The sequence below is a fragment of the Panthera tigris genome, chromosome D2 (genome assembly GCF_018350195.1).
Source record: "Panthera tigris isolate Pti1 chromosome D2, P.tigris_Pti1_mat1.1, whole genome shotgun sequence".
Classification (NCBI taxonomy): domain Eukaryota; kingdom Metazoa; phylum Chordata; class Mammalia; order Carnivora; family Felidae; genus Panthera; species Panthera tigris.
In genome coordinates, this window is record NC_056670.1 from 1,643,161 (window position 1) to 1,660,000 (window position 16,840).

The window sequence follows — 16,840 nt, forward strand, 5'->3', positions numbered from 1 at the left end:
GAATGAATTTTCTACTGTTTTAGGATGAAATATTTTATTTTTTATTTTTATTTCTTTAAATTTTTTTAAATGTTTATTTATTTTTGAGACAGAGAGAGACAGAGCATGAGTGGGGGAGGGGCAGAGAGAGAGGGAGACACAGAATCCGAAGCAGCTCCAGGCTCTGAGCTGTCAGCACAGAGCCTGATGCGGGGCTCGAACTCACAGACCGCGAGATCATGACCTGAGCCGAAGTCGGACGCTCAACTGACTGAGCCACCCAGACGCCCCAGGATGATATAATTTAGCATGCTTTAGGATGAAATTGAATATCTCCATTAAGTCCATCTGGTCCAGTGTGTCATTCAAAGCCATTGTTCCCTTGTTGATTTTCTTTTGAATTGTCCATTGTAGTAAGTCGGTATTAAAGTTCCCTACTATCAGTGTATTATCATCAATGAGTTTTTTATGTTTGTTGTTTAATTGATTTATATATTTGAGAAGCCACCGGGTTGGGAGCATAAATATTTGCAATTGTTAGGTCTTCTTGATGGATAGACCCCTTAATTATGATGCAGTGCCCTTCTCCATTTCTTGCCACGGTCTTTGATTTAAAATATAGTTTGTCTGATATAAACATGGCTTATATCGTAAGCATGGCTACTCTGGCTTTCCTTTTATCTCCACTAGAATGATAGATAGATAGACCTCAATGTATTTAGGTCTCAAATGAGTCTCTTGTAGCAGCGTATAGATGGGTCTTTTTTTTATATATCCATTGTGATTCACTATGTCTTTTGATTGGAGCATTTAGTCCATTTACATTCTGAGTGATTATTGATAGTTATGAATTTAGTGCTGTTGTATTATCTATAAAGTCTTTGTTTCTCATGATGTTCCCTGTTCCTTCTAGTCTTCGTTGCTTTTGGTCTTTCTTTCCCACTCTAGGAGTCCCTTTCAATATTTTTGCAGGGCTGGTTTAGTGATCATGAACTCCTTATTTTTTGTTTGTCTGTGAAACTCTTTATCCTTCCTTCTATTCTAAATGACAGCCGCCTGACTGGATACAGTTTCTTGGCTTTGCCAAGGCTGTGCCACCTCTCACAAATGCATTACAAGAAAGGGAACTGTTTCTCCCCATGCGACCCAGGAGATCCTCAGACCATGCTGCCTGCTCCCGGGTTTTCACCCTCCTTCCACACAGGAGCACCACTGCGTCAGCCAGGCAGGACCCTGGCAATGACGAGGACTTCCAGAACTTCAGACTTTGAGCTCCATTGCTTATAAAACCTTGTGGTATTCAGCACCTCTTGTTTTCCCTCTCCCTAGTTTTGGGGAAGAGTTTTTGTATGCAACCCCTGTGCACTGCTTCACTCTTTCTGTCTGTCTTACTTCTCTCTCTGTGATCAGGGCTCCCTCCCCTATGCATCGCCCACAATTCTTTTCTCCCCAGAGTCAGCTCTCCACAGCTCCTACCTTCTGGGATGTGGCCATTTTTCCATTTCTAGTTGTGCAGTTTGTTCTGTCGGTTCTCCAATCAATTTCTTGTGTGTCCACAATGAGTTGATATTTATCAGGTTGTCTCCAGGGATGAGTCAAGCTTCGGGTCTCTCTACTCCCCCTCCATGTTAACTCTTCCCCCTCATCGTTTTTCTTATCTTACTGTTCCACCTGGAACTCCCTGTACAGTGTTGACTAGTATTGGTGACAGTGGCCATCCTTGTCTTGTTCCTGTTCTTATAGAGGGAGCTTTTATCCTTTCACCACCGATGTTTGCTGGTGGTGTTTGCTGTAGTGTTTAAAAAATACTCTGTCATCGTAAGGAAGTTTCCTTCTACCTAGTTTTCTGAGTGAATTTTTAATCATGAAAGGGTGTTGGATTTTGTCAAATGCTTTTTCTGCACCAGTTGGGATGATAATGTATTTTTTCCTTTCATTCTATTAATGTGACATATTATATTATTGTCTTATGTTGAACCAGTTTTGCATTTTTTTCCCTCTATTTCTGTTTGGGGCTCCCAAAATGTATATGTTAATTATTTTTCTTTCTTTTTTTTTTTTTTTTTATTTTTGGTGTCCCACAGGTATCTTAGTCTCTTCACCTTTCTTCATTCTTTTTTCTTTCTGATCCTCTGACTCAATTTCAGTTTTCCTAGTTTCATGCTCATTGATTCTTTCTTCTCCCTGCTCAAATCTCCTGTTGAACACTTCTAGTATTTTTAAATTTTCAGTTTTTAAACATTTCACCTCCAGAATTTCTATTTAATTCCTTTTTATATTTTTATATATTTTTATTGTTATTATATTCATATACTGTGTTCCTGATTTTTTTAATTTTTTACTTATGATTTCCTTCATCTCTGAGTATATTTATAATAGTCCCCTTAAAGTGTTTTTCTAGTAAGCTCAATATCTGGACTTTGGAGGACTTCTGGTAGCTTATTCAATTCTTTGAATGGAACATACTTTTTGTTTATTTGTTTGCATTGTGATTTTTGTGGGAACTTGGATATTTTAATATAATATGGTAGGTACAGAAATTAGCTTCTCCACCCCTGTAAGAGTTTATTGATTTTTTTTGATCGTTGAAGGCTGTAATAATCCAATTTTTTAGTGACTTTACAACTGTATTTTGCAAAGACTGTATTCCTTCTTGTGTTTGGTCTCTGAAGTCTCTGTCCCTTGGCTTAAATTTGTTTAGTACTTTTTCAGATTTTGATGAATGCCATCAGCAAAACAAAAACAAAAACAAAAACAAAGTTTGTCTAATATCTTTGAAGGTTGTGTGTCCTGCTCCTTTGAGACTTAACTAACCTTGCCGAGTCTCGGGATCAGCCTGAGGTGAAAGCTGAGGATCTTCTCAGATGTTCTTCTAAGCATGCATCTTACTTTTGGTATATGCATGATTATCTCAATTTCTTAGTAAACATGGATGATTTTGAATGGGAAGGGGCAGTATAGGGGCTTTTGTTTACCTACCAGTATTCCCTTTTTTTTTATTTCAGTGCTGATTATATGAGCTTATTTATATGTAGTTAATAAACCATTGTGCAAAATTAATATGTATACAGTTTTACTTGTTTATATCATCATAAATATTTTTTAAAAGGTATGTTGTGTATTTACAGCTGTTCTTTATCACAAGAATGCAAGAGTGCTACAATTATAGGAAATGTTATGATGTAAATGATTATAGTGATAGTTTAGAATAGAAACACCATATGATTTTAATAGTTTAGGAAACTCCAGTTGAAAAATGGAGACTACATAAGATTGAAACCCTTTACCAGAAACTTACATCATCTCTCTTCTAAAATTCAATCTGTATTGTGAAAAAAGATGAAACTGTAATTGGATAGATGGATAGATGTAGATACCATGAATTCTCATTACTTGTGGCAGTTATGGCCTCTATGGTTGCTATAAACACTGATTCAGCAAATTAGGAACAGTTCATCTCACAGGAAATAAATACAGGGTTAGATTCTTGAGAGCCCCCGGACAAAATATTTTTGTCATCCAGTCAACATGTAAATCATTTTATGTGTGTTCCTGTTTAAAGGCATCATATTTACTATACGTTGTTGACTCATTGACATTGAACTCACAGGCGACCTCACTATAATAACTCCTGTCTTAATGAGGCTGATCTAATACACATCACAACCTTCTTTGACTTATAGCATGTCAGAACCATGCTGGGCGCCATTTTGAAGAGTGAAGTCAGCAACAAAAAGCACAAAAATCTAAAAAAGTATGGACTAACAAGACTGCAGAAAGGACCTAGTTTGCCATGTGATAGCTAAGAGAAGAAGTCAGAGCACCATCGTACTGAACCTTAGCCGAGGATGTGTGGGTCTGGTGGCTCAGAGCCTCTGCTCTGTGTATGTCCAAGAGTGACAATGGAATTACCATGGATAGTGGTGTATGGAGGTTACAAATATATATCAGTGAGTAGGGGAATTCTTAAATATGGAATCCAAGTAAAATGAGGATAAACTCTAAAACATATAAATATGTATCCATCTATCTGCTTGTGTATGACTATATAAATATACACGAGAGTTTTATTTTATTTTTATGTTTTAATATTTATTTTTGAGAGAGAGAGATAGAGAGACAGATTGCAAGCAAGGGAGGGGCAGAGAGAGAGGGAGACACAGAACCCGAAGCAGGCTCCAGGCTCTGAGCTGTCAGCACAGAGCCCGACATGGGGCTCGAATGCACGAACTGCGAGACTATGACCTGAGCTGAAATCAAGAGTCAGATGTTTAACCCACTGAGTCACCCAGGTGCCCAAACATAGGAGTTTTATTAAGAGGTTTTAATTTCAGTAACCTAAGGCAGAAAAGTATGAGAGAAAAAGGACAACTTTCAGAAAAGGAAAAGAAAAGATACACTTTGAAAAGATGAATGACATGTATGATTTTATATAAATGATTATTATTTTTAAGTTTATTTTGAGACAGAGGGAGAGAGAATGTGTGGGGAGGGGCATAGAGAGAGACTCCCAAGCAGGCTCCACACGGTCAGCACAGAGCCCCGACATGAAGTTTGATCCCACAAACCGTAAGGTCATGACCTGAGCTGAAACCAAGAGTCAGTTGCTTAACCCACTGAGCCACCCAGGCACATCTCAAATTATTATTTAAAAAAATTCTAAGGGGCGCCTGGGTGGCTCAGTCGGTTAAGCGTCTGACTTCAGCTCAGGTCATGATCTCACAGTCTGTGGGTTCGAGCCCCGCGTCGGGCTCTGTGCTGACAGCTCAGAGCCTGGAGCCTGCTTCAGATTCTGTCTCCCTCTCTCTCTGACCCTCCCCTGTTCATGCTCTCTCTCTGTCTCAAATATAAATAAACGTTAAAAAAAATAATAAATAAATAAATAAATAAATTCTAAGCATTAGATTACAAAAAGTTGGATGCTCTTGAGTAAAGTCTTATGTGTATGAAAATGTTTTCACAAACTAAATTTTTGTACATGTAGAAAAAGATAAACGAGCGTTTTTCTCATTTTTATAGTTGCAGTTTGTGGACAATAGAACGTAGGGTGATTTAAGTGTCTCTGAGTCAGTGTTAATTAGAAATAAGTAAAGGCCAAAACAGTTGCTGTATTAGGATTATGTTTCCATTATATATATGATATATGGCTAGCAGAACGCACACCGTAGCGTCACTAGGGTCCTACTTAAAGGTCTGGGAAGGGTGAGGTGGAGAAGACACGTGGCCATGATCTACTCGGTGCACTTGTGTATTGCCCGAACGGCCTACAGCGGAAATCATGAATAACTTGTTACTTCTCTACTTTTTAAACAGACATAAGGATGCTTTAAGAAGAAGCTTCAGTACATGCCCAGATGAGAGCTGAAGAAGAATATAATTTTATCACTGATATATTATTAAAGATTGAAAAAAGTGAGATGCATACTTGTTTCTAAAGATCTGTTTAGCTTTTATAAAAATTTGAGTGAGAAAAGAACCCCACGTGTAGACATTTTATTTGACTTTCAGAGTGAATGTCACGTAGAAACAGAGTCGCAGTGTGGAAAGGGAGCACTGTGAAAATGAGCAGTCGCATGGAGAAGTGCGCTCGTCACACGTGTGCACTGGCCAGCTCGGGGCAGGTGCCCTGCGCTTCCCCACCTGAGCCCAGACTGGCTGTGCTCTGCATCGTCCTTCCAGGTACACACGTGCGGCTTCACGTGTCCACGGTGTTTGCTCCTTGCTTCCCTAGATTTGCATCCTGGGCACCTGTTGCAACCGCCGGCCCTCGGGGTCCAGCTCCCCCGCCACCCCCCTGGCTCCTCTCCGGTCATCCATGTCGGAGACCCTCACTCCTGTGACCCTTCCTCTCCAGTCGTCCACGTCGGAGACCCTGGCTCGTGTGGCCCTTATGCTGGTAAGTGCTCTCGCTGCCACTGCGGGAAATGCGGCCGATCTTCACCTCTGCTGTTAGGAGGTGAAGGCCTTCGGGGCCGAGGCTCTGTGTTAGTCTTGACCGGGCCCCCTGCACACCCAGAAAGGCTCCTGTTACGGAGCGGATGCGCACAGACGCCTGTTGAGTTGAACCCACAGTGAAATCGGGAAGTCCTCGTTCCCTCTGCCCACAGCACAGCTCCCAGACGCCTGCCGGTGACAGACACTGATTTTCTGCAGATTCTTCCTTCACAGTTGTCGCAGGTGAGGGGATGGCCCACAGCTTTCACGTGGTTATTCAAAAGGTAGTTGTTAATTGTCTTTGAAGGGTATAATTTTCAACGTTTTATCAAGTGTAATAATTGGGAATGCACGTGGTAAAATTATTTTCAAATGGTGCCTTTTCCATAGACACAAAGCCTAGAAATGATATTTATCCAAATCTCCAATGAATTATCTCTGGCGTTCCTTGTCAGACATTGATTTCCATGTCTACATCACTCTTTTAAATTATGCTACAGAGGAGAAATCCTTAAGCGTGAAGTCAGATGGAATACAAAATGTATGAGACTTCTTAAGGCTTTTTCATCACGTGCTGAGACTCCTCCCTGTTTTAAAAGCAGAAACAACCGCTCGCTCCCTCGGTGTTGCAGAAGACAGATAATTGCCCTGGTGACAGAGATTTTTATTGTGTTGGAGTAAGGAGACAAGGGAGAGACAGGTCCCTGGGCTCAGGAGTCCTTCTGTCTGCAGAACCCCTTGTTATTTTTTTTAAATGTTTTTATTTATTTTTGAGACAGAGAGAAACAGAGCATGAGCAGGGGAGGGGCAGAGAGGGAGGGAGACACAGAATCTGAAACAGGCTCCAGGCTCTGAGCTTTCGGCACAGAACCTGACATGGGGTTCGAACTCACAGACTATGAGATCATGACCTGAGCCGAAGTCAGACGCCTAACCAACTGAGCCACCCAGGTGCCCGCAGAACCCTTGTTAAAGTGAAGTCAGCCTTGGGAGGAAGGTGCCCACAAAAGGTGGGAAAGGGTGGGCGTGGGATGAGAACTTCTCACCTCAGGAATCAAAGGGGAAGGTATTAGATGACCTAAAACAAATGCAGATTTTACTTAGAGTGAATTCTAAAAATGTGTCAAGTGTTAAAGTTGATCTAAAATTCAAAGTCCTTTCCGTGTCCTCCTTTCAGAATCCCCCCAAGATGGTTTATGCCTCATGCCGTCTCTTTAGGCAGAGTTACGTGTGTCTTCCTTTACCTTGTCTTCTTGGACAACAGTTGGAAAACAGACTGCGATTAAGAGACCATAACTCTCAGAGTCAAACATTTTCTGCTCTTGCCAGAGGTGGGATGAATAGTCCGAACACCTTGACCACTTCTATGGAATCTTTCCATAATAGTCGTGGTAATAGTAGAGAATCTTTGAATTAGGTGGTATTATTTGCAAAGTAGTTAGCGTAGAAACTATCTTAAAAGCAAGATTTCATAAATGTGTACTAGTAATACATCACAAGTGGATATAACATTTTTATTTAGTATGTTGAAGCAGGCAATGAGACTATCAGAAAGCCATGCTTTAAAACGTTTAAAGTCCTATAACTAGATTTTAGGATTGCAAGAAACTTGAAGACATTTAATGTGTTAGCCACAATTTTCAAATAGAAGACACTGGACCTGCTAAATATTTAATTTAAGGCAATGGTGTTTTGATTAGTTATTATTCTTGGTCATGAAAAAGGTTAGCTTTCCTGGTTTTTCAAATTCTGTATCGTTTTGAAGATGAACATTTTGCAGTAAGTGTGAGATGTTCGGAGAATCCGGGAGCTTCCTGATGCCAGGGAAAGCAGGCCTCTTCCAGTTCTGATCTTCAGTGAATGAGACCATTGAAAGGAGAGACAGAATGGTGACTGGAACAGTGAAACGTGTGATTTTATTGCGCAGTTACAGCCGTATTTTATGTGAGACGATGAACAAAGGTCATCATCATCTGCTCTGCCAATAAAACAATGCTTTACAGTTGAAATACCTACTTGGCCATAAAACCCGCAGCCTCAAATCTGAATATATGGCAGAATGGTTACGTCAATAAAGCCCCCAAGGCTGTATTTTAAATATCTCGTTAAAGCAGATGAGCGAGGGTCTCTGTATGGTTGTAAGGACAGGACTTCACAAATCACCTTACACCGCCGGAAGTTCTGTCTTCCTGAAATGGGTTAGTTGTAGTGGAGAAGCTTATGCAAAGTCCACCTGTGTATTGAAAAGAAATAAAACTGCATCGAACACCTATTTTGGACTCGGTATTAGTATCGGGCAGTGAGATGGGGAGATTCACACACTGATCGTCTTTTGTGTGTTTGGTTACTTTTTCTCTTATTGGCCATTATTTACTATGTTAAAAACTTTGTGCAAGTTTGCTTGGTTGAATTTTAAAAACAACTGTGAAATACATTCAACACACGCTAAAATTATGTGTGTTTGTGAGAACATTAACTTTTCTCTGGTACATGTAATATTTTCTTTCCAGATTCTACATTCACATGTAAGACATGTTGAGAGGAAAACTTTGTCTGCAGCAAATTTCCATAGAAAAGACACATTTAACTGACAGAAAACATTACAGAGTAAAGGCTATTGCTGTTTTTCTTCATGTAAAGGTAGCTCAGAATAGATAGAAATATGACAGTCACGGGGATCTGTTTACTCTAGATACCAACCACTCCCTGTTATGACTGAAACCCCTCTTTCTATACACATTGTTCCCTGTGTGTGTGTGTGTGTGCATATATATACACACACATAACACATACTCTGTGTAAATGTTTTACAGACATGAGCTCAGTTCATTCAATTCCCAAAAACTCTATGAGGTAGAAATTGGACTCCTGTCTCCTTCTGCTGTGACATAAAGTGATGGTTTTCCCTGATCCTTTGCTGCGGCTTCTGCCCCCAAGACTGGCAGTGCTCTTGCCTTCCGCCCCCCCACCCCTGCCAGCCCCCTGCAGACCCTGCTCTTGGTCCCCCTGCCCCACACACTCTGTTTCTGTTCCCCCTCCCCTGCAGACCCTGCCCCTGCTCCCCCTCCCCTGCACAATCTGCAGGGATTTGGAGGACAGCGAGCACGGGCAGGGGGGGCGGGGAGGGCAGTGTACCCGACTGCGGCCACCTGTCGCACCCACACTCCTTGTAGCTTTCCAGGCCTCCTGCCCTGAGATGGTGGGTGTGTCCCTGCCGCTGCCTCTGGCGGTCCTGACAGGGGTCCGCACCTGGGCTCCATCCTCCCGCCCGGGGCGGCCAAGGACAAGGCTGAACAGTCACAGCTCCCCGTCCTCTCCTGTCAGCCGGAAGGGGAGTCCCGTGTGCAGCACGCTTCTGCCCGGAAACTGCCGAGAAGCGTTCCTTCCCTGTTCTGTGCCTGCTACTTGCCTCTTAGGTCCTCTTCCAGCTGAAGGTTTTCATTGTGCCCAAGACAATGGCAAAGTGGAGTATTTATAGACATGAATATGTTTTCTCCATTTTTATCTGTTTGAGATAAGCTGAGAAAAACAAGAATCTGTATAAAAATTAAATAGTTTAGGGGCATAGGCGTCCGACTTCGGCTCAGGTCACGATCTCACGGTCCGTGGGTTCGAGCCCCGCATCGGGCTCTGTGCTGACAGCTCGGAGCCTGGAGCCTGCTTCGGATTCTGTGTCTCCCGCTTTCTCACTCTCTGTCCCTTCCTCCCTCTCCCCTCCCTCTGAAAAATAAATAAAACATTAAACCAACTCTAAAAAATGAAATACTTTAATGTTAACATAAAAGCATATTCGCAGAGTTCACATTTCTTCTTTCAGCTCTAATGTTTTCTTAGGTCACATTCAAATTCTGATTTTACTACACATTATTTTGCTTTGACCAGTATGTTTTTTATTTACGAATTTTTTTTAACTTCATTTATTTGTTTTGAGAGACAGAGAGCGGAAGCCTGCGTGAGAGAGAGGGGGGGGGAGAGAATCCCAAGCAGGCTCCGCACTGTCAGCGCAAAGCCTGATGCAGGGCTCAAACTCACAAATGTGACCTCGTGACCTGAGCTGAAATCAAGAGTCGGACGCTCAACCGACGGAGCCGCCCAGGCGCCCAGACCAGTGTTTTCCGAGCACTTTAGTCCATAATGTGTATGCAGTTCACTAGTTTGGGGCCGAGCCCTGGAGGGGCTCCGGGCCTTTTAGGGCACAGTTCCCGGAGGGCAGCCTGAAGAGTGAACCACTTGTAGCTGGTGTTTTCTCACCGAGACTTGAGAAACTGGCTCACAGCATGTCGTGGACGTGCGTGACTCTCAGACTCGCCAGACACACGTGAGGACTCTCGGTGGGGAAAGGGGAAGAAGATGAACTATTTATTTATGTTATTAGCTGGTATGGTTCTGATGAGAAGGCTGTTGTTATCCTTTGTCCTTCTGTATAAAATGTCTTTTTTCTCCCCTCTGCCTGCTTCTAAGATCTTCTCCTCCTTTCTGGTTTCAAACAATTTGATTATGATGTGCTTTGGGAAAAAAAAATACTAATTAGGCAGGTAGGAAACTAGAGATGCAAATGGGAAGGATAAGGACTTGATGCTGCAGCAGAGGCTTTGGGTGAATTCGTGTCTCAAACATGTTGTTTGGATGGACGAATGAAAGCTCGTTTGAAGCAAAGGGTATTATTTTCAGAGGTCAGTCTGGGAGGGGTGCAAAGGACAAGGGGTGGGGGAGGTGGCTGTGAGGGCAGGACCAGTCAGAGTTTGCACGTACGTAGTTGGAAATGCCTACGAAAGAGTTAAGGAGACAGGGGCGCCCGGGTAGCTCGGTCCTGGAGCGTCTGACTCTCGACTTCGGCCTCTGTCGTGAACTCGCGGTTCGTGGGACCGCACCCCGAGTCTGGCTCTGCGCTGACAGTGTGGAGCCTGCTTGGGATTCTCTCTCCCTGTCTCTCTGCCCCTACCCCCCGCCCCCCCCCCCCAGTAAATAAATAAATAAACCTCAAACAAGATGAAAGGAGACGAAATAAGCAGTTTGGTCCTCAGGGCTCTGAGGTGAGGTTACGGCGCACGTATGTGTCGATGAGGCGGACGCGGTAGTGGAAGTCGTAGGGAAACCTCAGGCGAGCTGGCCTGTGAGCACAGACCCTGCGAGACTGACGCAGATTCAGTGACAGCTCGTGATGACCCAGTGCTTTGAACTCCCGCATGGACGCTCAGTCCCCTAACCCGGCCCCCCGTTCTCGAGTTCACCCTGGGTGCTGCTGCTCGACTTACAAGTGCTGTTCACACACACGTGCTCTAGCTCGTGGGTTTTTTTCAAAGGATTTTACCGGCTCCCCCCTCCCTGGAATCGAGTTCAAAGTCTTTAGCCTTGCAATCCGAGCAGTATCCTTTCCTACACTCTTGTATGTTTGAGGCATAACTTTTCTTTATGCATCATTCCCGTGCCCCTTCAGTGCATGGGAAGGAGGCCTCGCGGAAGATCCCCTGTCAGGAATTTCTCTCTCCACATCACGGAGCTCCTCTCCCAGGCCCCGTGTGTGCAGAAGCACAGTCTAGTGTCTACGTGGTAACTGTTCCGGACGGTGCCCAACCACTCTGTTTGTAATTTCATGGTAACAAACATTCCTTCTTCTGTATGAAGACGCTGTCTGCCCTAGATTTTCCTATCAAGTGGCATGGGCTCAGTGCGATGTGATAAGTACATTAATAAATATACACATAAAGGGAATAAAATATTATAGTAAAATAAATGGAGTGAAATGAATTATACAAAATGAATATTGTTGGCCCAACTGCCTGAAGTATTTCAAGACAACTTCACAGAATTCTGGTTCTCATTAGTCTGGCCAGTGGAGACCCCGGTCAGGACATGGGAGACAGGCTGGAGAGGAAAATCTAGGTGTTTGCTCCTGGCTGTGTCCTTCGGGGACACAGTCCGTTACCCGTGTTACCAGCTCTCCTGGGCTCAATCCTGGACTTAGGACCCCCCCTGTCCTGGTTCTCTGGGACACAGGATGTCCCCCGTGTCATCAGCTGTCCCGGGCTCTCTCCCACCCTCTCTCCTGGACCGATGACCCCCCCGTCCTGGTTCTCTGGGACACAGGATGTCCCCCGTGTCATCAGCTGTCCCGGGCTCTTTCCCACCCTCTCTCCTGGACCGATGACCACCCCTGTCCTGGTTCTCTGGGACACAGGATGTCCCCCGTGTCATCAGCTGTCCCGGGCCCTCTCCTACCCTCTCTCCTGGACCGATGACCCCCCCCCCGTCCTGGTTCTCTGGGACACAGGATGTCCCCCGTGTCATCAGCTGTCCCGGGCTCTCTCCCACCCTCTCTCCTGGACCGATGACCCCCCCTGTCCTGGTTCTCTGGGACACAGGATGTCCCCCGTGTCATCAGCTGTCCCGGGCTCTCTCCCACCCTCTCTCCTGGACCGATGACCACCCCTGTCCTGGTTCTCTGGGACACAGCATATGCAGCAGAGCTCCAGCGTTTACCTGCTGTGGTGTCTCTATCACAACGTCAGACTCGTCCTTTGTAAATTATACTCTTCTCCATTTACCACATTGAGTGAGCAGTCCATTTTAGGTTTGGACCAAGACTTCTATTATCACCATTAATTTCTTGATAATATTATGAAAATAGAAAATCACTGTCTTTATTTTTTTTTTACTGGGTCTCTTGCCCACTAAAATACAAACTGTGTAAGGACAGGGACTTTTTCCGTTTTCTGTTGAAGGAAAACTGTGCTAAGAATTAATCAGCCAGGGAAAACTTTACTGAGGACCACTGCTTTCGAGAGGGGGATTGAACACAACTCTGCCGAAACAAAAAGTAAGACGTTTGTAGGGAGGAGATCTGTGCAGGGATGGCATGGCCAGTGGAAAGGGCTTGCAGGACAGTAGAGGGGAGTTGGCCCATGTGATGGGGCCACCCGAGCTTTTGGATGGGTGCTCCCCGAGGTGGGGCTCCTACCCTCCCACGGAAACTGGGAGACAGGGAGCTATATTTTGTGATAACCACATTTCAAAGTGATGGCTCCCAGGTCCTGACAAAACAGAGTCCTGTGCTGTAAAACTGGCAAGATGCTTTTAAAAAGAGGCAGAGAAGGATTTTACGTTTGTAAGTTTTCTGGGGTAAATGTTCTAAGGAAGGGGAAGCCAGGGTCCTACAGTCAGGAGGATATCTAGGATGTACTCGAGCTGAGGGGAGCGTTAAAGCCAAGCTGTGAGGTCACTTGTCCACTGCTCTTTGACCAAGAACAGTGAACAGTGCCTGGCGCATAGCAGCCACTCAAGATCCGTTTGTAGAGTGAATAGTGGTTAAAACCAACAAAGAGGGTAGATGAGCAGATGAGCACATTGATTTGCAAAAGGGGGTTTACTTCCAATTAAAAGCTCATCTCCGGATGCTCTCATGTTCGTTGAGGGATATAAATGTAGGGGACAAGCGAGGACTTGAGCTTTATAAAGTTACACAGCTGGGAGACTTTGAATATTATAGAACAGATTTATGGCTTCCTGCTTCTAATGAAGCCAAGGAGCCAAGAATCTTCTGAAATACTTTGAGGTGCGGTGGTAACCCTTCATTCTGTGCAGACACTAGCCTTCTTTGTGCGGGGAACGCATACGCGTAACTACTGGCTGATCCCTGTTTTCTCTGGGGGTACCGAGTTCAGACGACTGGGAACCAACCAGCCGCTGACCACGTGGATCACATTGTCTGGCAAATTTTGCTCAGAGCACAGCGTTGTTTGATTACGAGCCAGATTTGTTGGAAACCCTGCGGGAAAGGACACAAACAGGGTCATGAGAACATCTGCTGAGTTTCAGGATGTAAAGCCTGTGTGTGCGCCTGTGTGTGTATGCGTGTGTGTTGCTAAAATAAATAGGAGTAATAATGTTTTATTTTTCCTCCGGAACTCTGACTACTGAAGCTTTAGGCACAGACTGAGTTTTTAGTGGAATCAAACATCTGCCTCTCACACGTAGTGGCTGCCGAGACCACGACAGAGGCTGACATAGGTCGCAGAGTGCTTCAGTATGTGTGCCCAGGTGAGCAGGTGCAGGGCGGGCACTGCAGGGGCCTCAGAGATGCCCTTGCTCCTCTAAGGAATGTCTTTTACTCCTCGAAGTAATTAGAAATACAGTTCCTAATAAAAATGACCCTGAATCACAAATCCTAGCAATCCCAGTATTACATCTTACTGGAGTCTATTAAAGTGGTGTGTTCAGTTCTTTTTTTTTTTTTTTTTATCAGTTTATTCTGAGAGAGAGAGAGCAGAAGGGGCGGAAAGAGAGAGGGAGAGAGAATTCCAAGCAGGCTCCATGCTGTCAGTGCACAGCCCATTTGGGATTTGAACCCACTAACTATGAGATCATGACCTCCGTGGAAATCAAGAGTCGACACCTATCTGACTGAGACACCCAGGTGCTCCTTCATTTCAGTAGAAGGGATTACATGTGACTTCACATAATTGAGGTGTTTTAACACAATTACATTTTTTGTTCCCAAACAATCCACTTATTTTATTTCATTTTTTTTTTATTTGAGGGAGAGAGCCAGGTGGGGAGAGAATAAATCGCATGCAGGCTCCACACTCACTGCAGAGCCCAACCAGGGACTTGATCCCATGACCCTGGGATCATGACCTGAACCTAAATCAGAGGCAGACACTCAAATGACTGAGCCATCCATGTACCCCTCAAACAGTCTTTATTTTTAATTTCTCTTTAAATGAAGACAAACTGGGGCGCCTGGGTGGCTCAGTTGGTTAAACGTCCACCTTCAGCTCAGGTCATGATCTCACGGTTTGGGAGTTCGAGCCCCATGTCAGGCTCTGTGCTGACAGCTCAGAGCCTGGAGCCTGCTTCCGGTTCTGTGTCTCCCTCTCTCTCTGCCGCTCCCCCTTTCACACACTCTCTCTCTCAAAAATAAGTAAACATTGAAAAAATTTAAATGAAGATACACTAGCATTAAATAATTTTCTTCATATGTTCTATAAGAAGCAGGTTTCAAAAATGAATATTTGGTATGATTCTGTTTTATTTCAGATACATTCAGTAAAGAAGGTCAGGAAAAATGACAGATTTAATTAATTTCTTTTTATGCTTAACTGTAGTGTCTAATTTTTCTTTTTTTAAAATTTTTTTAACGTTTATTTATTTTTGAGACAGAGAGAGACAGAGCATGAACGGGGAGGGTCAGAGAGAGGGAGACACAGAATCTGAAACAGGCTCCAGGCTCTGAGCTGTCAGCACAGAGCCCGACGTGGGGCTCGAACCCACGGACCGCGAAATCATGACCTGAGCAGAAGTCGGCCGCTTAACCGACTGAGCCACCCAGGCGCCCCTGTAGTGTCTAATTTTTCTAACCAACCCTAACTATTATTACTTATGAAAGAAGACTAAAATTTTAAAACAGCAATTTTCAATGAAAAAAAATATCTGACAACTCTGAAAACTGTAGAAAGATTATGAAAGAAATTGAAGAAATGGAAAAACATTCGATGCTCATGGATTGGAAGAACAAATGTTTTTAAAATGTCTATACTACCCAAAGCAATCTACACATTTAATGCAACATCTATCAACATAACACTAGCATTCTTCACAGAGCTAGAACAAACAATATTATAATTTGTATGGAACCATGAAAGACCCAAAATAGCCAAAGTCATGTTGAAAAAGAAAACCAAAGCAGGAGGCATCACAGTCCTAGGCTTCAAGCTATACTACAAAGCTGGAATCCTCAAGACAGGATGGTACTGGTACAAAAACAGACACTAGGACCAATGGAGCAGAATAGAGAACCCAGAAATGGACCCACAAACGTATGACCAACTAATCTTTGACAAAGCAGGGAAGAATATCCAAGGGAAAAAAGACAGTCTCGTCAGCAAGTGGTGCTGGGAAAACTGGACAGCGACATGCAGAAGAATGAACCTGGACCACTTTCTTACATCATACACAAAAATAAACTCAAAGTGGATGAAGGACCTAAACATAAGACAGGAAGCCATCAAAATCCTAGAGGCGAAAATAGGCAACAACCTCTTTGACCTCAGCTGCAGCAATTTCTTGCTCGACGTGTCTCCAGAGGCAAGGGAAATAAAAGCAAAAACGAACTATTGGGATCTCATCAAGATAAAAAGCTTCTACACTGCAAAGGAAACAATCAACAATACTAAAAGGCAACCGATGGAATGGGAGAAGATATTTGCAAGCTATGTATTGGATAAAGGGTTAGTATCTGAAATCTACAAAGAACTTACCAAACTCAACACCCAAAAAAACAAATAATCCAGTGAAGAATTGGGCAGAAGCCATGAATAGACACTTTTCCAAAGAAGACATCCAGATGGCCAACTGACACCTGAAAAGATGCTCAACATCACTCATCATCAGGGAAATACAAATCAAAACTACAATGAGGTACCATCTCACACCAGTCAGAGTGGCTAAAATTGACAACTCAGGAAACAACAGATGTTGGTGAGGACGTGGAGAGAGGGGAACACTCTTTTTCTCTTTGTGGGAATGCAAACTGGTGCAGCCAGTCTGGGAAACAGTGTGGAGGTTCCTCAAAAAATTGAAAATAGAACTACCCTACAACCCAGCAATTGCACTAGTGAGTGTTTATCCAAAGGATACAAAAATGATTTGAAGGGACACATGCATGTCAATATTTATAGAAGCACTATCAACAATAGCCAGATTATGGAAAGAGCCCAAATGTCCATCGATTGATGAATAGATAAAGAAGAATGGTGTATAGATACAAAATGGAATACTACTTGGCAATCTCAGAGGAGGAAATCTTGCCATTTGCAACAATGTGGATGGAACTAGAAAGTATTATGCTAAGTGAAATCAGTCAGAGAAATACAGATACCATTGGATTTCACAGATATGTGGAATTTAAGAAACAAAACAGATGAACATA

General features: G+C 43.6%; 1 protein-coding gene across 1 annotated transcript in view; it reads left to right on the forward strand.

Annotated features, from left to right (window-relative positions):
* The window catches only part of LOC122232050 (basic proline-rich protein-like), a 192,098-nt gene that overhangs the window by 166,339 nt on the left and 8,919 nt on the right, over positions 1 to 16,840 (forward strand). Inside the window, exon 4 of the mRNA XM_042961062.1 lies at positions 5,711 to 5,875. Coding sequence (XP_042816996.1) covers positions 5,711 to 5,819 — 109 coding nt within the window. The 3' untranslated portion in view covers positions 5,820 to 5,875. The remainder of the gene's footprint in view (positions 1 to 5,710; positions 5,876 to 16,840) is intronic.